The sequence below is a fragment of the Mytilus californianus genome, unplaced genomic scaffold, assembly GCF_021869535.1.
Source record: "Mytilus californianus isolate M0D057914Y unplaced genomic scaffold, xbMytCali1.0.p SCAF_1, whole genome shotgun sequence".
In the NCBI taxonomy this organism is placed as follows: domain Eukaryota; kingdom Metazoa; phylum Mollusca; class Bivalvia; order Mytilida; family Mytilidae; genus Mytilus; species Mytilus californianus.
In genome coordinates, this window is record NW_026262581.1 from 76,737,820 (window position 1) to 76,761,335 (window position 23,516).

Consider the following 23,516-nt stretch of genomic DNA (forward strand, 5'->3'; position numbering starts at 1 on the left):
GAGACTAGTGAAACGGTGTAAATTAACTTTACATTGTTGAATAAATATTTTCATATTTTTTTACTGAAATCTCCTTTCTTATCAATCATATTAGTAACATACTGGAGATTTCTTAAATTGGGTATCCCTTTCACCAGCAAAAAAAAATTATTTAACATTGTTTTTGTTTTATACATATATAGAGTTACAATTACACTAAAAAATATATCCAGAAAAAAAGAAATGTAGAGAATTTATAAGGATTAAAATTGGATCTTTTAACTGGTTACCTATGAATGTTAATAACTGTTGGTGTTTATATTAATCCTGAGTATATGGTGTACTCAACTTGTATTGGTAGTTTGTCAGTTACTTACTGAAGTGTATTATTATATGATTCTCTTGAACTTTTAATTCCATTACTTTTTATTTTTTACTCTGGTACAAATTTCACTTTTTGTAGAAAGTGGCATTTATTGTACTGTAAAAATTTGCATTAAATAGAAAAATGTGTAATTGTTTGAGTTTGAGGTTGTATTTCAATGCAGGTAATTTTTATTTGACCGCAAAAAATTTTTGTGGTCGTATATTGGTATGACGTCGTCGTCGTCGTCCGAAGACACATTAGTTTTCGCACAATAACTTTAGTTTAAGTGAATGGACCTCTATAAAATTTTACCATAAGGTTCAATACCACAAAAGGAAGGTTGGGATTGATTTTGGGGGTTATGGTACCAACAGTTAAGGAATTAGGGGCCAAAAAGGGGTCAAAAATAAGCATTTTTGTAACTTCTAGACAATAACTTGTGTTTAAGTGTATGGATCTCTCTGAAATTATACCACAAGTTTCCATACAACAAAGAGATGGTTAGGATGGGCTTTGGGGGGTTATGGCTCAATCCGTTTAGGAATTAGGGGCAAAAAAGGGGAAAAAACAAGGGTTTCCTGGTTAATGGACAATTTAAAAGCAGTGTAAGGGAGGTAATCCAAAAACAAAATTGTACAATGTTGTACAATGTTGGATTACCTCCCTTACACTGCTTTTAAATTATCTATTTAAGACTTTTATGATGTATTTAAATTGGTGATTATGGTTGCAAACTCCATTGGAAATTTGAATTGAGATTATGACCCAGTGCATTCATTAAGACCCGGTACGCGGTACTTTTACCCGCCTACGGAAGCATTTGGTACCGGCAGAAAAAATAAAATACAAAAAAAAAAATGTGTAAAATTCTTTTGAAGATCGTTCAAATCTAATTTCTTTCTTTCCTTGATAATCTCCGTTCTACGCCGTTCATGTGTATGTTTATAGGTGTCTTAGTCGAGGTCCGCGTTAAAGTATAGATCTATCTATTGCCAATTTAGGCACACCTCCAAAGTAGGAGAAGTGATAATTATAAACCATGTGTCTGTATCATTATCGTAAGAGCGCTTTAAAATGCGACGATTTAGCAGTATATTTTCAAGCGGCAAATTGTTGATGAATTTAAACAACAACAGCAATATTATGTCTAATAAAAGGAAAGCAGCTTGTATCACAGATTATTTTATGAATAAAAGGTTTAATAAAGGTGAACATTCTATGAAATTCAGAAAATCGTTAATCGTATAAAATCAGTTCGTTTCCCGTTGGACGTTGTCACTGATCTCCGTTTTCTCGATATGTGTTCTATGTTGTGATTGAAATTTTTAGTCTAAGACTTTGTGAAACAATCTGAATTAACACGGAAAATTTAAAGTGAAGCCAATATTTAATTGTTTTATTTCATTTTTGAAAAAAAAAGTAATAATTACTCTACAGGTGGCAGTCTGACAGATTCACGATATATGACACTAATTACTTACACAAACAATTGACACAGTTATGATTATAACAAAGCAATACAAAAAAGTTACAACAAGTTTTATTATCAATTCTTTTTAATAATATACTATGTTACGTGAACTTATGAAATTTCATTCACAAAATTGAACAAATGCAAAACATTTAATAAAAGACTAAAGTATAAAAACAAACAAAACATTTTAACAACATTTATACTTCCATGGTCATACATATTTTATAACTGATTACAAAATAATTATAAGCAATGTATTTTCAGATGATTACTCTAGAAAAAAAACAATTCAATGTTAACTTACCCAAAATTAAAGCAATTATTACAGATTTTACCCTTTTTAAGTAAAAAATTAAGGCTGAAATCCCTAAAATCCAGGAGATTCAGGGGGGCTTTGCCCCCCTGGCCCCCCTACCAGGGCTAGCCCTGGACCCACTGGGGGCCTTAAGCGGCCCCCACACCCCTCGCCATTTGGGTTTGGTTCACCCTATAATCTCAAAGGTACCTCCAGTCTAAAAAAATAATGAAACCCCTGATGACCATATCTTGAAGGAAAGAATTTTTTTTTTCATTTCAGATTTCAGAAATTAAAAAGAAAATTTCTTCAAATATTTTTTTTTAGCAACAGCATAGTGTATTGCACAAAAGCAAAAAATTGAATATAAATTCAAATCATATAACCAATTCTAAGTTCTTTGACTACAGTTATTCTGTGTCAGAAACCTATTATGTGTCAAATATTTAATTACAATCCAAATTCAGACCTGTGTCAAGCGCGAATATTGTGTCCATTTTCGCCCCAACTGTTCAGGGTTGAACCTCTGCGGTCGTATCCAGCTGCACTCAGCGAAGCATTTTATTAATGTTTAATGTCTTATTTTTTTATTGCAGGTTCAATTCATGTGTTTGTTATCGCGAGGGATGTTTTTAAACAGACTATGTGAAGATGACACCATTAAAGCCTTTGCCTTGTCTGTCTTGCCTAACCAGTTTACTACGGTATCCAAGAAAGCTTTTAACATTAACTTATTGGGCAGGATCTTAATCTGGTATAAAGAAAAATTCCCTATCATGACAAAAAATACCATGAAGGAACTTTGTGTGGTGAGTATAAGCTTTAATTGGTACAATCCCAATTGATGGAGGCACCTCTCAACAACAGTGCTGTTATTCAGATTCTAATGCGTTACAAAAAGAAAAAAATTTGTTAGAGCTTGGAAAAAATGTATGAATTTCAAATAAAATAAAATTCTGCGAAATTTTATGAATGATTTTGGTGCATAAATGTCATGGCTAACTAAACATGATGTCACACAAAAGAAATCTTTCGAACTGAAGGTTATAATAACGTTATTTCTACAATTAAAATTTTGATAATATTACATCAAAACAGTGTTTTTGAGGTAGATGTTGTTTTATTTTCCATTATATTGTAGTAATCTAACATTTGTTAATTCAAGCATTCAATATGGTTGCTTACTCCTTAGTTACAATATGTCAACTGTGGATTTGACAGTAAATTTTAGCCAATAAAAAAAATTGTTCCATAAAAATCACATTTGAATTATTAATTACAAACTTAAGATACAGAACTGCATTTTTAGTAAAATCATAAAAACATTTTATGAAAGGTTTTGATTTTCCATCCAAGAAAGAATTTTGTGTTTATAGAAATGCTGTATTGATGCAAGGTATTTATTAAAGTGAAAATGCAACTGATGATTATCTAAAAATTAGATTTAGCATTTTTTATTTTATGATTGTAATACTTACTACAATATATACAGGAACCACATTTGTTTAAAATCTTTGGTCAGAAAAAGGAATTTTTTTGGAATGATAGAAAAATCCATACACTTGTGTGATGTTCTGTTGATTGGCATACATAGAATTGTCATCTGAACAGAAAAATATTACTATTTACAGAGAGAAAGATTAGTAGAAAGCTTCAGATCTTCAACAGTGATGTCCTATCTAGAAAGAACATTGGTGAGTAAAAAGCAGGTTTAGCAATCTACATGTATCTAGAGAGATGTTATGCAAAATTTCATTCTATTTTATGAGTTCAAATAAAAAAAAATTTGTCCTATATAGACAAAATATTGTCAAATGAATGCGCAACAAAAGTAATAAATAATTTAAAGGAGATAAGAAAATGTATGAAAGAAAATATTAAAACACAGTTTTGTTGTATCTACAATATCTGGAAGTCAGTACATGTACCAAAAAAATGATGAATCCCCATTTTCAAAAAGAGTTAAATTATTTTGAAGTTGCCTTGGCGCATAATTTTTTTTAAGTGTATAGAACTCTGCATTTTATTTCAATTCAATGGTGTGAAGTTATCCACATATAAATATTATATAGCCAGTTTGTAAGAATTTATATATTTTTCAGGTATTAATTATACTGTTGAGAAATTTAGGTTTAATAACTAGACTTGTGATGTCTATACAACCAATGCCATTGAAACCTAAGGTAAGACTTTATGTTAACTCTGATAGTATTTTTATGCCCTGCTTATGATAGTAGGGGTCCAACTATTTTCCAATATGTGTGTGACCCTCTGTCTGTATCAGGTTAAATATTTGGTTTTAGGCAGGTTACCATGAAGCTGTGATCACACCAACTTAAAACTTAGTATACATGTTCATTAATATTTCAACTTTTTAAAATGTATGCCAAATTAAGGTTTTTGACCAGAGCAGTGCATAGTGTCTAATGGTCATTCATGTTCTTCCTAGATTTGAATTTCATGGTCTGTAGAAATAGTGAATCTTGATTTTTTTTTCAGTGTCAGTCTCTGACATAACAAATGATAAATGGGTGGAAAATATGTTTTCATGTTGTATTAAACATATGCTTTTGATATAGCCTGAATTCTCATAACATTCAATACAGATATTTCAAATAACTAATAAAAAAATTTATGAGATCTACTTCCATTTCTGCTCACACTTTAAACAACAGACAAATTATTGATTGTATTGTAACTGCAAATCCTGAGATTTCAAAAGAATCTTGTTTCAATTTCTATATACAGTCGAACCTTGTTATGTCGAAGTCGAAGGGACGGAACCAAAGTATTCGACTTATCCGAGGTTCGACTCATCCTAGGTTGAGTGTGTCGTCATTAATTTGGAATGCATGAAATACGTTATGAGATTTGTGTAAACCAGATACTTTGAACAGTGTGCCTTTTTTCGATATGACACTTTTTGATTGTGTATTCAATCTCCATATTTTTTGGTCCTTCATATTAATTAAACACACAAGTACAGATACAAATCATGCACAACAAAAAATTATACATTGACGGGACTATACAATTTTCTCGACTTAACCAAGTATCCGAATCAACCGAGTTCGACTCATTAGAGGTAATTATGCATTGATCAAACAGGAATTTTACCGGGACAGAGAAATTACTTTGACTCGTCCGTGTTTTCGACATAACCAAGTTCGACACAATGAGGTTCGACTGTATATAATATTGTATTATGAATTAAAGTAAGAATAATTTAATGTTTTAAATTTATTTGTGTTTATTTTGAACAATTTTTTCAGGATACAACCAAAAAATCTGGAAAAGAAAGTAACGTAAGAACCAAAAAGGTTTCTGAAAAGAATTCCAAAAATTCCAAGACTGTACATAACAAGTCTGCAAAGGTTCTCTCAGGGAAATCCAGAAAAGGAAGTAAAAAGAAACATAGTAATGAAAGTGATTCTACAGAATCTGAATATTTTAAAAAGAAAGACAAAAAGCTACGGTCAAGAGGATCAAAGGTCAAACCTCAAAGTTACAAAGGTTGTGATAATGAGGATGAAGATTCAGAATCTGAGGATGAGTTAATTCCAAGTAGTGAAAGTGAAGAGGATAAACCTAGAAGTAGAAGTAGTAAACAAAAGAAGGCTGGGAAGAGAAAAGTGAAAAAAGAAAAGACTGACGATAGTCAAGAAGGGTAGATTTCTGTTATATTGTTGATAAATGGTAATAGGGCATGAATGAAAAAAAGATTAAACAATTTAAGTCCCTTTTTTGTAAATCATACAAAAAAATTCTAAAGAAAAAACTGCCCTTTGAATTTAGAAAATTTTAATAACTAGAATCAGAAGTTTCTAGTTATACTTTTTTTCATAATTTGAGATATACTTTTTTCATAATTTGAGATATACTTTTTTCATAATTTGAGATGTTCTAGTTTGGAAGTATCTATAAATTATTCATGAAAGTTAGTTTTATTGTCAATAGAAATATTCATTATTTGAAAATGAGGCATCAAAATTTAATTTTGATGTTGAATTGTGACTATTTTTAAACTGAGTAAACAACTTTTGAGATATTATGTTTGCTTCTGATTTTTATTGATAAAAAATATGTTGTAAGCAGATGCATGCACTTAAAGTAAGAGTTGACCAGAACTGGTCATGTAATTAGTTTATAGCTGGTTGTGCAATGTTCTTTTTCTAGATCTTTGAAATAAATTAAGTCCCTAATATGCAGAAAATAAAACGATTTTATGCTGATTTTAGATATTTATGCACATCATCTATAACTAATGAGCATTTTATCACTATACTAAATATAATGTCTTTTTACAGTACTTTATTTTGGTTCAGTGTTTACTTTATTTATTTTAGTTCTGATGATGATTTTGAAGAAGAGAGTTTTACTCCTAGGAGTCCTGTTAATTTATTAAGGAAATTTGTGGAAAAAAACAAAAACAGAAAAATTCTATCATCAGACTCGGATATTGAGGAGGACACAGGCAAGTAGTCATATTATTTTCAGCTATTTTTGTAACTATATGTAGCAGCAAATTTTAGGGTAAATTCCTACAGGTGTGAGTTCATTTCAGATTACCTACATTTGACATAGATTATTATAAAAATGACAGTTTTCTTGTGTGTCGCCAGCTTGCTTTTAAGATACTTTATTATTGTATTGTGTTAGTAGCAGTTCACAGGAGACTATTGTATTGACATAATGCAGCTACTTGAAACTGTTATAGGCAGGTAAGATCATTGAACATTTTGTATGTTTAAAATTACAATTGCTTCTATTATCAAACATTTTGAGTACTCTCATGGGAGAAATTTCATATAAAAAAAAATCCTTGTTTTTTGTTGTCATCCTTTAGCTAAATGTACCAAAAAATAGTGACAACACTAAAACTTAAACATATTTCTTTTGTTGTAGGTTGTGACATTTGGACAGAGGTGTTCCTAGAATCAGAGGATAAGTGGTTATGTAAGTTATGTATAAATAGATTGGAAAGTTGAGTTGATAAATAGAATTTTACACTGAATTAAGGTAGAAAGGTTCTATGATTTGTATACAAATGAAAAGATAGAGAGAAGTCTGTGGCTAAAAGAAGAAAAGACAAACAAGTCCATAAAACGCTGTACCGTACTGCACAGAAAACTAAAAATTAAGCATCATGAACCCCAACAAATACCATGTGTGAACTCTATGCTTAAGTAGGGTAAGCAATTCCTGCTTCATTAGTGTCAGATTTTCCTGAATTAATTTTGATGAAACAAACATATAGATTAATTTACTTAATTGGGAAAAAAAAAACTTTTTACTATATTGGGGTAAACAGTCTGTGAGGAATAAAGTGAAAAATAGGGTCAAAATGTCATTGGTTTTGCTTAAGCAGTAATTAAGATTCTATATTTTTTGTGGAGTTATAATTGTGTAGATAGTGCAATATAATGTAGAGGAAAATATTTATGGTTATTCCTGTAAGGTAAAGCTTCTCTTCAGACCTCTATGATTTTATTTTGCAGGAGTTTCATTCCTTGCTGGTTTGACAAACCTTTCATAATACCTTTAATTATTGTTACATTTATGTCAGTTTTGTCAGAATGAAGGAATAATGAAAAACGTGTGAGGATTAAAATCAGACGTGATTCTTTGGGCTTGAGACAAAATATCCCATGATACATGAAGATACTCAACTATGCAGGACAAAAATCTTCCATTTTATAAAATGAAAGAATTTGGGCAAACTTGCTGTGTCTTGAAACACAACACCTGACAAGATGTCGTCTATATCATAGCAACAATTTTGAAACAAACTTTATGATATAGATAACCTCTTGTCAGGGGTTGTGTTTCAAGACACAGCAAGTTTGCCCAAAGTCTTTCATTATATAAAATGGAAGATTTTTGTCCTGCATAGTTGAATATCTTCATGTATCATGGATTATGTTAAACATTATTTTAGGTATTGACTGTATGGACTGTCGGGTAAACAAGCCACATGTGATAGAAAGCCAGGTCACTAAACCTCTTCACTATGTCCTCTCATTTGATAATGGTATGATAAAGATCATTTTTATAGTTTTATAGTTTTGTTGTTCACATAGAATTTGTATCTTCACCATGCATTTTTAATTTTATTTTAAATACAAATACTGCAAATATTGAAATCATGAAACCATAACCAAACTCTCTGTATCGGTCTAAATGATATTGGTTTTTGTCTCACCTTGACGCAGTCATAAAGCGAGACATAGGTATTCTGTTTCTAGCGGTGGCGGCGGCTACAATGTACTAGTTTGTGATTAGGTCTAGTTTATGGTGAAGCACTATTGGTAGGTCAATGATATTTGGTATGCAGTTGTATTAGCATTGGCACATCTCATTTCCATGGAAATTCTTTGGCCCTGCCAACTCAGTGATGGACTATTGACTTTGAAATTTGCTTAGTTTACATGTATAAGTTTGTGATTAGGTCAGTTTATGGGGAACCTCTAGTTATTGGTCAATAATATTTGGTGTGCAGTTGTATAAGCATTGGCATATCTCATTTCCATGGAGATTATTTGGCCCGTCCCCTCAGTCATGGTCTATCGACTTTGAAACTTTTTATACGACTGCAAAAATTAAAAAATTTTTGGTCGTATATTGGTATCACGTTGTTGTCGTCGTCAGCGTCGTCCGAAGACATGGTTTCCGGATAATAACTTTAGTATAAGTAAATAGAAATCAATAAAATTTTAACACAAGGTTTATAACCACTAAAGGAAGGTTGGGATTGATTTTGGGGGTTATGGTTCCAACAGTTTAGGAATTAGGGGCCAAAAAAGGGGCCCAAATAAGCATTTTTGTAGTTTCCAGACAATAACTTGTGTTAAAGTGTATGAATCTCTCTGAAATTATACCACAAGTTTCCATACTACAAAGGGATGGTTAGGATTGACTTTGGGGGGTTATGGCTCAAACCATTTAGGAATTAGGGGCAAAAAAGGGGGGAAAACAAGGGTTTTTCTGGTTAAAGGACAATTGAGACAGTTAAAAGCAGTGTGAGGGAGGTAATCCAAATCAAAATCCAAATCAATTTAGATAACAATGTTTGATTACCTCCCTTACACTGCTTGTAAATTATGTATTAAGAAATGATGATCGTCTGAGATACTGACCATAACTTGAGGGAAAGAATTATTTTTTGGAATAAGGGAAAGGGGGAGGTGAAAAAAATTGGAGGGGGACAATTTTTCTCATTTCAGATTTCAGAAATTAAATGAAAATTTCTTCAAATATTTTTTTTTTGGGGGTTAATATTCAACAGCATAGTGTATTGCACAAACGCAAAAAAACGGGGTAATTTTTTTTTTTTTTGGGGGGGGGGGGGGTCGATTCACATAGTGTATTGCACAAAAGCAAAAAATTGAATATAAATTCAAATCATATAACCAATTTGAACAATTTGAAGTTCTTTGACTACAGTTATTCTGTGTCAGAAACCTATTATGTGTCAAAAATTTAATTACAATCCAAATTCAGACCTGTATCAAGCATGAATATTGTGTCCATTTTGGCCTCAACTTTTCAGGGTTGGACTTCTGCGGTCGTATACAGCTGCGCTCAGCAAAGCAATTTATTCTTAGTGTACATGTATTAGTTTGTGATTAGGTCAGTTTAAGGGGAACCATTAGTGGTAGGTCAATGATAATTGGTATGCAGTTTTATAAGCATTAGTACATCTCATTTCCTTGGAGAATATTTGGTCCTTACCCCTTAGTCATGGTCTATTGACTTTGGAACTTTTGCTTAGTTTACATGTATAAGTTTGTGATTAGATCAGTTTAAGATGAACCACTAATGTTAAGTCAATGATATTTGGTATGCAAACGTATTGGCATTTGCAAATCTCATTTCCATGTAGATTGTATAGCCCAACCCACTCACCATGGTTCATTGACTTTGAAACTTTTACATAGTTTACAAGTTAATGTTTGTGTTTAGGTATTTTTAAAGGGAACAACTTATGCTAAGTCAATGGTATTTCGTATGCAGTTGTATTAGCATTGGCACATCTCAGTTCCATGGAGATTGTTTAGCCCTGTACTTTCAGTCATGGTTCATTGACTTTGAATATTTGCATAACTTACATGTTAAAGTATTGCTATTTTAATTTCAATATTTGCATTATCAAAATAACAAAAAGGCGAGACATATCTCTGTGTTAACAGTTTATTTTATAGAATAATAATGATTTTAGTGGATTGCAAATTTTATGGATTTCATATACTATTCAGAACACCAATTTCTCAATTTTATTGTATTTTCCAATGTTTATGGAAAGAACATGTGTCAAATTCCAAGAAACATCCCTAATACCTGTCAGTTATTTTCATGCCAAGAAAACACAAACCCATCAGTGATTTAACTCAGTATTTCTGTTTTATAGACAGATACATAAAAGACCTAACACCAAGATATGCCTCTAAATGGTTGACAGAGACTAGGAAATTAAGAATTAAAGATGACTGGTTGCAGGATACCTTAGCTCCATACAGAAGTCCAGATGTAGATATCCATTCTAAAGAAGATAATGATATTCAAGGTTTTCAAATGATTAGAGGATAAAACTTGAACAAACAAAGAGGGGAAGAATATTAATTGGGAGTTTATCTTTGGTTAAATATGAAAATAAGAAAATGTGGTATGATTGACAGTGAGAAATCTATACATAAACCCCAGAAGACAAAGATATGAAGATTCCTTGTCTGAATTTTTATAGCCCTCTTTCCTTCATCAAAAATCAGGAAAGAAATTCAATTTTAAAAAGGTTAGTAAAATGGTCTTGGGGGTATGCATCAAAGAGAGAGCATTCAAAGGACGCCACAAAAAAAAGACATCTAGTCCAGTTATTACGGTAATGTATGCCATAGTTAGCTTGAAATTTCTATCAAATTTAACTCAGGATTCATATGAGAGCATCCTGGAATTTTTTATTAGGCTTTATGTGAACATGCTATATTGTGTGATGTATTTTCAGATTCATCACTCATCAACTTCCTGTTAATCAAAAGCTTTTATATTGTTGCACATGATAACCTTTTATGAAATTTTCCTTAACTTTTTCTAGGGAACTATAAATAAGAGCTTACTTAAAACTTCATGTTAACATGCTTTACAGTATAATGCATTTTCATATTCATCACTCATTAACTTCATGTTTACCCTATACTTGCATATTCTGACAAATAATGACCATGTGTGAAATTTTTGTCACATTTTTCTCAAGACCTACAAATCAAACCACCCTGAAATTTGGTATCAACATTTATGTGAGAATGATATACTGTGTGATGAGTAGCGCAGTAGTAGTATATAGATATAAAAAGATGTGGTATGAGTGCCATTGAGACAACTCTCCATCCAAGTCAAAATTTATAAAAGTAAACCATTATAGGTCAAAGTACGGTCTTCAACACAGAGCCTTGGCTCACATCGAACAGCAAGCTATAAAGGGCCCCAAAAATTACTAGTGTAAAACCATTCAAACGGGAAAACCAACGGTCTAATCTATATAAAAAAACGAGAAACAAGAAACACTTATGAACCACATCAACAAACGACAACTACTGAACATCAGATTCCTGACTTAGGACAGGTGCTATAGTTGATATCATATACATGTATAAATAACTTATTCACTAAACCCAGATTTTGTAGTTGTCATGGTTTTGTCATACACACTGCAAATATCTTCATTTAATAGCTATATTTCTGCTCAAAGATTATATTGCAAATCTCTTTGGCAATATTTGAAATAATTATTTCTTTTTACGTGAATATAATTTGATGATAATATTTTCAGCAAGACTTATTTCTCAGCCAGTCCCTAAAAGTATGTCAGAATTGAAGAGTCATCCATTGTAAGTACATTTTACTTTTTTTTGATACTGTGATATTTTAAACTATTGACAGCTTTTCATGATGCACATTGTATAGTTAGCTATACCCCAAAAATTGATTGGTTAAATTTCATAGAGGCTTCGCAACAGTTAGCTACTATAATAAATTATCTGGTGTTAAGTTTTATGTGCTTCAGATAGCTATGAATATGGGTAGTTGATTGGTTGCAATGTTGTTTTAAACTTTTATTGCAATTTTTTGGCTAAACAATTATATGTTTTTCAGATATGTCTTGAAAAGACATCTACTAAAATTTGAAGCACTATATCCTAATTCAGCCATACCTGTTGGTTACATAAAGGATGAACCTATTTATGCCAGAGAATGTGTCCATGTTGTAAGTACAAAATGTAATATATATATAAAGGAAATATTTATGCCTTTGATAATATTTGACAAAAATGTTGTTTTTTTTTGTTATCCAAAAATGTTAAAAAATGGAACATGATGTTTACATACAGTCAGACCATCTTTCTGTGTGTTGGTCATTTCCGTTTCAAGAAGGCTAACTCAAATACTTCAATAGATAATAGCCTTTCTTGGAAATATGATCACATTTAATGAGAGAAAGATCTCTATTAATTTTCACTATGTCTAAGGTCAAGGTCAATGCTACTAAAAATAAATTTGAATTTGTGTAGAAAAGTAGTTTCCAGATGCTAAATCAGATACTTTGTATGCAACTGCAACCTAACTTGGATATGTGATCACATGTTATGAAGGAAGATCCCAATTGATTTTGAGGTTAATACTTTAAAGGTTAAAGTCAAAGTTCCTTCATAGACCTTCATCAGAGGCCAAATAATCGATTAATTGTTTTAAATAGTGTCTTTACTTTTGATGTTGGATTAAAATGTGTAAAAACAATAAAACCATCAAAACAAATCATCATTGGGTTTTTCAACTTTTGGCAGACATGAAGTGCCAGTAACAACAGTAGACCAGGTTCCTGAACTGGCACACAAATTCATATGGCAGGGATCTTTGTAAATATATATATCACACAAGACTCACTACTATAGTTAGAGTATCTCTTCAAACCTGATATTACTCTTGTGTTGAATTTATATTACAGCTACATTCCAGAGAGAACTGGTTAAAGGAAGGGAGAGCAGTCAGAGTATGTATCAATAAAGTATTGACTTAAGTAGTTATGTTACTTTGTTATTCCTTCAAGTACATTAAATAAATTTATTTTTCATCATTCTCATTAAAATGCTTGATATTATTTGAAGAAATATAAAATAGTAAATACATAGAAAAAGAATTAATGTTCCTTTCAGACTTAACATTACAATAATTCCTGACGTAACTGAACCAATTTGGGACTGATAATATTTTGTGCAGTAAACACAGGTTAAATTAATAATAATATTCACTGTTTGTCTTGATACAAGATAAATATAAAAATAAGAAGATGTGGTATGATTGCTAATCAGACAACTCTCTACCAGAGACCAAATGATGTAGAAGGTTAGCAACTATAAGTCACCATATGGCCTACAACAATGAGCAAAACCCATACCGCATAGCAAGCTATAATATACCACAAAATGACAAATGAAACATAAATAAAACGAGAAAAACAATAAACAAAAAAAGAAACATATATGATAAACAGCAACAAATGACAACCACTGAATAATAGGCTCCTGCCAGGAGTTCAATTAAGACAGGCAATAGATTGAAAAAATTATAGGTTTTAAAGGTTGCTAAGGTATAAATGCAATATAACCTGTATTATAATCTCTCTTTATACTCTTCCATCCTTTATTTTATTGTGAGATGTAAAATTGATATCACTTTGTATACACAATATCTTCTTCACAACAAATTAATGAGTGAGTTATTATTTCTCAACAGGTTGGTGAAGAAGCCTACAAAATGGTTAAATCAAGAGTACGCTGGGTGAGTTGACAATCAGATTTTAACAAAAAGTGCTTAGGGGAACATTTTATTATTTTAAATTTTGTCTGATATTGCACAGACAGTAGTTACAGATCATATATTAGGTTTGGTTATGGTTGAACTGGTTGGAAAAAGATGTGTGTCCTGTAAAATTGTTCTATTCTGTTACAATGATTTACAAATTGTTGTAACATTTTTAGCTCACCTGGCCCAAAGGGCCAAGTGAGCTTTTCTCATCACTTGTCGTCCGTCGTCGTTTACTTTTACAAAAATCTTCTCCTCTGAAACTACTTGGCCAAATTAAACTAAACTTGGCCACAATTCATATTGGGGTATTTAGTTTAAAAAATGTGTCCGGTGACCCGGCCAACCAACCAAGATGGCCGCCATGGCTAAAAATAGAACATAGGGGTAAAAGGTAGATTTTGGCTTATAGCTCTGAAACCAAAGCATTTAGAGCAAATCTGAAACAGGGTAAAATTGTTTATCAGGTCAAGATCTATCTGCCCTGAAATTTTCAGATGAATCAGACAACCCGTTGTTGGGTTGCTGCCCCTGAATTGGTAATTTTAAGGAAATTTTGCCGTTTTTGGTTATTATCTTGAAAATTATTATAGATAGAGATAAAATGTAAACAGCAATAATGTTCAACAAAGTAAGATCTACAAATAAGTCAACATGACCAAAATGGTCAGTTGACTCCTTAAGGAGTTATTGTCCTTTATAGTCAATTTTTAACCATTTTTCGTAAATTTTTGTAATCTTTTACCAAAATCTTCTCCTCTGAAACTACTTGGCCAAATTAAACCAAACTTAGCCACAATCATTATTGGGGTATTTAGTTTAAAAATTGTGTCCGGTGACCCGGCCAACCAAACAAGATGGCCACCATGGCTAAAAATAGAACATAGGGGTAAAATGTAGATTTTGGCTTATATCTCTGAAACCAAAGCATTTAGAGCAAATCTGACATAGGATAAATTGTTTATCAGGTCAAGATCTATCTGCCCTGAAATTTTCAGATGAATCGGACAACCCGTTGTTGGGTTGCTGCCCCTGAATTGGTAATTTTAAGGAAATTTTGCAGTTTTTGGTTATTATCTTGAAAATTATTATAGATAGAGATAAACTGTAAACAGCAATAATGTTCAGCAAAGTAAGATCTACAAATAAGTCAACTTGACCAAAATGGTCAGTTGACTCCTTAAGGAGTTATTGTCCTTTATAGTCAATTTTTAACCATTTTTTCGTAAATTTTTGTAATCTTTTACAAAAATCTTCTCCTCTGAAACTACTTGGCCAAATTAAACTAAACTTAGCCACAATCATTATTGGGGTATTTAGTTTAAAAAATGTGTCCAGTGACCCGGCCAACCAACCAAGATGGCCACCATGGCTAAAAATAGAACATAGGGGTAAAATGTAGATTTTGGCTTATATCTCTGAAACCAAAGCATTTAGAGCAAATCTGAAACAGGGTAAAATTGTTTATCAGGTCAAGATCTATCTGCCCTGAAATTTTCAGATGAATCAGACAACCCGTTGTTGGGTTGCTGCCCCTGAATTGGTAATTTTAAGGAAATTTTGCAGTTTTTGGTTATTATCTTGAAAATTATTATAGATAGAGATAAACTGTAAACAGCAATAATGTTCAGCAAAGTAAGATCTACAAATAAGTCAACATGACCAAAATGGTCAGTTGACTCCTTAAGGAGTTATTGTCCTTTATAGTCAATTTTTAACCATTTTTCTGTAATTTTTGTAATCTTTTACAAAAATCTTCTCCTCTGAAACTACTAAGACAAATTTAACCAAACTTGTCCACAATCATCATTAGGGTATCTAGTTTAAAAATGTGTCCTATGACCCTGCCCGCGAACCAAGATGGCCGACATGGCTAAAAAATAGTACATGGGTAAAATGCAGTTTTTGGCTCATATCTCTGAAACCAAAGCATTTAGAGCAAATCTGACGAGAAAAAAATAGTTCATTAGGTCTACATCTATCTGCCCTGAAATTTTCAGACCAATCAGGCAACACGTTGTCCGGTTGCTGCCCCTGAATTGGTAATTTTAAGAAAATTTTGCAGCTTTTGGTTATTATCTTGAATATTATTATAGATAGAGATAAACTGTAAACAGCAATAATGTACAGCAAAGTAAGATCATCAAATAAGTCAACATGACCAAAATTGTCAATTGACCCCTTAAGGAGTTATTGCCCTTTATAGTCAATTTTTTACAATTTTCATAAATTTTGTAAATTTTTGTAAATTTTTACAAAATATTTTCCACTGTAACTACTGGGCCAAGTTCATTATAGATAGAGATAATAGTAAGGAGCAAGAATGTTCAGTACAGTAAGATCTACAAACACGTCACCATCACCAAAACACAATTTTGTCATGAATCCATCTGTGTCCTTTGTTTAATATGCACATAGACCAAGGTGAGCGACACAGGCTCTTTAGAGCCTCTAATTATTTATATGGAAAAATTGCTTATTCATACTTTGAAAGGCTTAGTAGGATTGAGTATCACTTTTCTAGAAATTCCATCCTTTTACCATGCCTTATCATTGAATAGTCATTTATGCTTATATAAAATTAAAACTTTGTGCACTGTAGTTGTATATTATACCAAACTGTAAATGTCAAATGTTTTCAAAGGATTCAGACTTTATTATTGGTTTTTAGAGTGAATACTGAAGATTTACCTTAAATATAAAACAGCTTGTACTGTGTCAGTCAAGTTTACCTTTAATATAAAACAGCTTGTACTGTGTCAGTCAAGTTTACCTTAAATATAAAACAGCTTGTACTGTGTCAGTCAAGTTTAACAAATGTTACCAAATTCTTTTTCAGTTTATTCAAAATATTTTTTAATTAAAGATATAATAATTGGAGAATAAATTGGTAGTATGATATTCAAAAAATGTGTGTTGTCATGTTCAGTATTGGACAGATTACAGTGGTTATAAGTGCTGAGGTTTAACTGTAAACTGGAGAGGGGTGCATGATAATGAACAATAATGATTGTATTTGAACACTTCTGTATTTTACAGAAACATAAGAAAGAAAACCCAGATGCATTAGACCTGGAAATATTTGGTCACTGGCAGACAGAGGTGTATATACCTCCACCAGCAGTTAATGTACGTTTATTTTGGCAACCTGATGTTCTTGATTTGTTGTATAAATAAAATTTCACTACTTTAATCTTTATAATGTAATAAAATATAGAAAAGAAAAATTCTGTATGAAATTTGACTGTATATTCCAAGAGCATAGCAGTCATTTTAGCACAGAAGAGCTGTTAACAGCAACTTGAAAGTACAGTTCATTACAAGCACTTATTGTGGGTTCATTAGTATTTGTGGGATGTTTCAGGGGAATAGGTAAACCACAAATTTAAAGGTACAGGAATGTCGATTTTTTGTGAAATTTAGATCAGAATACATTGGCTGAGTTATGATCAATAATCAAAATATTCTACAAGAATGACCATGTTATAATATTTCAGGGAAAAGTACCAAGAAATGGTTATGGAAACATAGAGTTATTCATGCCGTCTATGTTACCTGCTGGAACAGTCCATCTCAAGTGTAAGTTATTGAAACTGAATTTGATATAAATGTTTTATTCTATTATGATATGTTTTATTTTATGATGTTATGTTTTATTCTATTATTATATGTTTTATTTTAAGATGTTAATTTTTATTCAGTCGTATTATATGATTTTCTGACATTATTTTTTATTGGCATTTGCAAAAGGCATCAGCAAAAATGCAGTATCAATTAATAAGGAGTGGGATTATCATAATTATTTTGATAATTATATTTTTCAGTGCCTGGATTAAATAAAGTTGCTAAGAAGTTAGACATAGATTGTGTAGCTGCCATGACTGGCTGGGATACACATTGTGGATATTCACATCCTTTGTAAGATATTTATATAGTATTCAAGTGATCCAAATGTCTTTACTTATGATATGTTTAATTGCCTTAAACAAACGAAGGTCTTCCTAAATCTATGAGGTTTAAATTGCATCTTTGAGGCATTGGCATCCTTGGTTTGATCCTATTATTCTTTCAAGCTTCAATTTAAGGATGTTCACTGATCTTATTTTTGATTTTTTGTTCAGATATTTAAAATTCTCTGGTTTTTATACGTCCGTTTACGGGACGTATTATGGTATACCGTTGTCCGTCTGTCCATCCGTCCGTCTGTCCGTCCATTGTCAACATGTCGGACATTAACTTAAAAGCGCTTTAACCAATTTGCATAAAATTTTGGTGAATTGTTGATATCTATTGACGTGAGCTCCCTTTCGTTTTTTATAAATTTTAGATTTTACGTTTCCGAGTTATGGGGTTTTATTCATTAAAAAAAAAGGGGATTTTCCAGTTTTCGGAAATATGTCAAATATTTAATTACAATCCAAATTCAGACCTGTATCAAGCTTGAATATTGTGTCCATTTTTGCCCCAACTGTTTAGGGTTGGACCTCTGCGGGCGTATCCAGCTGCGCTCAGCGAAGCAGTTTATTATCCATGAAGTGGCATTAAAAATTTGCTAGTTAACCCCTTCTTTTCTTTTCATAATTTTATAATATTTAGTTTGAAAAGCCGTTTTTTTAAATCTTATAAAATCCTTGTTATGTTTTCATAGTTTTTGTGCCCCCGCCTTAGTGGAGGGGGCATTAAGTTTTACCGTTGTCTGTCTGTACGTACGTCCATACGTCCCAAAATTGGTTTCTGTTCTCTAACTTGAGTTTGCCTCAACCAAATGTTAAGATCAAGTTTGAATATTGGTGGCGTCACTTTAACCGTTCTAGAGTTATGCCCCTTTATAAATGGAAAAATTGCAAAATTTTTAGTTTCCGTTCTCTAACTTAAGTTTGCCTCATTCAAATGTTATGAAACTTATACACAATGCTTATTACCACAAAATAAAGATCAAGTTTGAATTTTGGTGGGGTCACTTTAATCATTATCGAGTTATGCCCCTTTATAAATCGAAAAATTGCAAAATTTTTAGTTTCTGTTCTGTAACTTAAGTTTACCCCAACCAAACATTATGAAACCTATACACAATACCTTAAAACTCAGATCAAGTACAAATTTGGGTAGTGTCACTTTTATCATTCTTGAGTTATGTCCCTTTATAATGTTGTATGCAAGCGGGGGCATCATCTGTGTCCATGGGGACACATTCTCCATTTATTTAAGAAATGTGTAGCTAATGTTAAGTTAATGAAAGGTCTACAGAGAATCATTTTCTGCCATATTTTCAATGGCTTTTATCTCAAAAACTATTTTTTTTGCTTTTTAGCTCACCTGGCCGAAAAGCCAAGTGAGCTTTTCTCATCACTTGGCGTCTGTTGTCCGTCATCGTAATCTTTTACAAAAATCTTCTCCTCTAAAACTACTAGGCAAAATTTAATCAAACTTGGCCATGATTATTATTGGGGTATACTGTTTAAAAAGTGTGTTCAATGACCCTGCTGCCAACCGAGATGGCCAGCATGGCTAAAAATAGAGGATAGGGGTAAACTGCAAGTTTTGTCTATTATCTTGAAATCCGCTATGAACAGAGAAAATCTTACAGGGTCAGAAATGTTGAGAATGTTGACTTACATCTAGAAATTGACAATGAGGGTCGGTTGAAAACAAAACTTTACGACAAAAGAGATGATTTAGCTTCCCAATCGTGAACTTTCCATTTCTATGTAGCAACATTCCAGCAGCGCCTGCATACGGAGTATATATCTCCCAATTGATACATATTCCTGGGCTTGTATTTCCTATCATGATTTCCTTGATAGAGGATTGCTGCTCACAAGGAAGCTATTAAACCAAGAGTTCCAAATGGTGAAGTTGAAATCATCCCTTCCTAAATTTTACGGACGCCATCACGAGTTGGTTGACTGTTATGGAATAACCGTTTCACAGAAGATATCGGATATGTTCCTTATGTCGTAACTACAATACCCTTCCTTTTTCACGAATGTGACCTAATGAATTAGACTATTTACTGGATTTGTAATAACATAAGCAACAAGACGGGTGCCACATGTGGAGCAGGATATGCTTACCCTTCCGGAGCACCTGAGATCGACCCCAGCTTTTGGTGGGGTTCGTGTTGCTTAGTCTTTAGTTTTCTATGTTGTGTCATCTGTACTATTATTTGTCTGTTTGTCTTTTTATTTTTGGCCATGGCGTTGTCAGTTTGTTTTCGATCTGTGAGTTTGACTGTCCCTCTGGTATCTTTCGTCCCCCTTTGAGATCTACGGGGATCTCCATGTCCTGTTTAATGATGGCATACCGCCATCGTTAAATTATCTTCCTCCATCGTCAAATGATCCCCCCAATCGTTAAATTATCTTCCTCCATCGTCAAATGATCCACCCCATCGTTAAATTATCTTCCGCGATCTTCAAATGATCCCCGTCATTGTTAAATAACTGCACTTTGATTAAAAGTTGTAGTCAAAATTTTTTTTTTTCGTTTGCCACCGCCATTTTTGTTAGCAATTATAATCAATTGCTTGTTATTGCATAACCCTTATTGTATTATAATCCAAAGTGTCCTCCAGATTACTGTTTTATACGACCGCAAAAAAATTTTGTGGTCGTATATTGGTATCACGTCGTCGTCATTGTCCGAAGACAGTGGGTTTCCGGACAATAACTTTAGTATAAGTTAATAGAAATCCATGAAATTTAAACACATGGTTTATAACCACAAAAGGAAGGTTGGGATTGATTTTGGGGGTTAGGGTCCTAACAGTTTAGGAATTAGGGGCCAAAAAGAGGCCCAAAAAGGCATTTTTATGGTTTCCAGACAATAACTTGTGTTTAAATGTATAGATTTCTCTGAAAAGTTTCCATACCACAAAGGGATGGTTAGGATTGGCTTTGGGGGGTTATGGCTCAAACCGTTTAGGAATTGGGGCAAAAAAAGAAAAAACAAGGGTTTCCTGGTTAATGGACAATTTAAAAGCAGTGTAAGGGAGGTAATCCAAAAACAAAATTGTACAATGTTGTACAATGTTGGATTACCTCCCTTGCACTGCTTTTAAATTATCTATTTAAGACTTTTATGATGTATTTAAATGGGTAATTATGATTGCAAACTCCATTGGAAATTTGAATTGAGATTATGACCATATCTTGAGGAAAAGAATTTTTTGTTTGGAAAAAAGGGGGGGGGGGAGGGGGCAATTTTTTCTAATTTCAGATTTCAGAAATTAAACAAAATTTCTTCACATATTTGGGGATTTTTTTTTGGAGTTGGGGTTGGGGGGTTCAATACGCAACAGCATAGTGTATTGCACAAAAGAAAACAAAAAAGGGGGTTAATTTTTATTTTTATTTTTTTGGGGGGGTGGGGTGTCAAATCGCACAGGCACAGTGTATTGCACAAAAGCAAAAAATTGAATATAATTTCAAATCATATAACCAATTCTAAGTTCTTTGACTACAGTTATTCTGTGTCAGAAACCTATTATGTGTCAACTATTTAATTACAATCCAAATTCAGACCTGTATCAAGTGTGATATTGTGTCCATTTTTGCCCCAACTGTTCAGGGTTGAACCTCTGCGGTCGTATCCAGCTGTGACCGGCAAAGCAATTAATTTTTTTTAGCCCTGAGGGATATCCGCCTAACAATGCTTATCAATTCTACAGGTAGTGTGAGACACCTTACAGGAGAACACTTGATCAAGAAAGACGATTAATTGCATTATTTAATTACTTTTCAGGAAAGCTGATGAAAATTTAGATTGAAAAAAAAAATTTAAATTCAATTATGATGGAAAAAGTTTAACAAGTTGAACAATGCTTTTATTGATTTATGCTGTCATCATCCCCCTATTTAAACGAGTACAAGGTAAAACTTAATCGTAAAATGAAAATAATTTCATGCCAAATAACAACAATTATCGATCGTAATGAATCACTTGAGAAGTTTAAAAGTAAATATTCGAATATATAAACTGAAACTTGATAATCTGAAGAAATTTTGTATCGTAATTCCAAATTCATTTGGTAGTTTACAATCAAATTAATTTACATCCGGTTTACATTCAGAACCGAAAGATACATGTTGCATGGTCTATTATTGTGGAATGTGTTAAGCCGACCATGCAAGGGCTGTATAGCCAGTCAAGGTCGTTAAAAACTTCCATTTGTTGTTGTGGAATGTGCAATTTAAAGTCATTTAAACCATTTCAGTTTTAAACTTTTGCCCTCCACAAATAGGTTTTCAACTTCTTGTTGTCGATGCTGCAAATTATCAATCCTGGTTCTTGACCTCTGAAATGAATTTGAAAAAAACTACTACATGGGTGTTTGGCAGTGAGAAAAATGATCCCCAAGTCCTAAAAAAATTACCAAAACAACAAGAAAACGACTCTGGGAACCTTCTGACAGGAAAAAAACTTGGTTAACAGGACAGCTGAATTGTGGTTATCCTTGATTAAAAGGAGCTATGCAGGCTTGACATTGGAATTGTTACAAATGACAATTAAGGAAAATATTGGTTATTCTATAATGAAATGAATAATATAAACAAGATATTAGTCTAATCACTATTCCTTACAAAGAAATGTAGGAATGAAATATTTTCGATCACGAAACACGAGTTTTTTTCCAGTAAGAGCCTCCTCTATCGTAAAATTTTCATCCATGGAGATGCCTGGATCTACCTGCTGTCCATTTATGCCAAAACTGTCAGACGACTTCTTTCGGGAGTTATTGCCCCTAAATGTCATATTTCATCAATTTTTTTCATTTTTAGCTCGCCTGGTCCAAAGGTCCAAGTGAGCTTTTCTAATCATTTGGTGTCTGGCGTCGTCGTCCATCTTCGTCATCCGTTAACTTTTGCAAAAGTCTTCTCCTCTGAAGCTATTTGGGCAAATTTGAATAAACTTGGCGACAATCATCATTGGGGTATCTTGTTAAAAAAATGTGTTAGATGACCCCGCTTGCCATTCAACATGGCCGCTATGGCTAAAATTAGGACATAGGGATAAAATGCAAGTTTTGTCTATTATCTTGAAAACCGCTACAAATAGAGAAAATCTGACCGGGCATAAAACTACTATTTTACCCTTTTAACTATTATATTTATTCCCTCTTAATATGTAAATTTTCAAATTTTAACGATCTCATGTGAATAAATATTGTAATCAATGGGGTTATAAACTATATAATGGCAGATGTAAGTGTAAATCCCATCAAATGAAGTCAGCGTGACCTACATTTTAGTCCTCTTCACATTGAAGTCAATTGTACTTCCATAACTGTTTAGGTTTACAAAGTCAATTTACGAATGAGTAGAACCACTCAAAATTCATCCATAGTTTTTATGCCCCCACTGTAGCGGAGGGGGCATTAAGGTTTACCCTTGTCCGTCTGTATGTCCAAACTTCCCGAAATTGGTTTTCTTTCTCTAACTTTAGTTTCCCTTGACCAAATGTTATGAAACTTATACACAAAGCTTATTACCTCAAAACACAGATCAATTTGGTGGTTTCACTTTTATCGTTCCTGAGTTCGGAAAAAA

General features: G+C 32.5%; 1 protein-coding gene across 1 annotated transcript in view; it reads left to right on the forward strand.

Annotated features, from left to right (window-relative positions):
• LOC127707480 (DNA repair protein complementing XP-C cells homolog) overlaps positions 1-23,516 on the forward strand; it is a 46,858-nt gene that overhangs the window by 20,032 nt on the left and 3,310 nt on the right. The window contains exons 5-19 of the mRNA XM_052212033.1: positions 2,712-2,924; positions 3,747-3,809; positions 4,218-4,298; positions 5,388-5,782; positions 6,462-6,589; positions 7,021-7,071; positions 8,054-8,146; positions 10,523-10,678; positions 11,939-11,996; positions 12,262-12,373; positions 13,112-13,156; positions 13,900-13,944; positions 17,008-17,097; positions 17,466-17,547; positions 17,793-17,886. Coding sequence (XP_052067993.1) covers positions 2,712-2,924; positions 3,747-3,809; positions 4,218-4,298; positions 5,388-5,782; positions 6,462-6,589; positions 7,021-7,071; positions 8,054-8,146; positions 10,523-10,678; positions 11,939-11,996; positions 12,262-12,373; positions 13,112-13,156; positions 13,900-13,944; positions 17,008-17,097; positions 17,466-17,547; positions 17,793-17,886 — 1,706 coding nt within the window. The remainder of the gene's footprint in view (positions 1-2,711; positions 2,925-3,746; positions 3,810-4,217; positions 4,299-5,387; positions 5,783-6,461; positions 6,590-7,020; positions 7,072-8,053; positions 8,147-10,522; positions 10,679-11,938; positions 11,997-12,261; positions 12,374-13,111; positions 13,157-13,899; positions 13,945-17,007; positions 17,098-17,465; positions 17,548-17,792; positions 17,887-23,516) is intronic.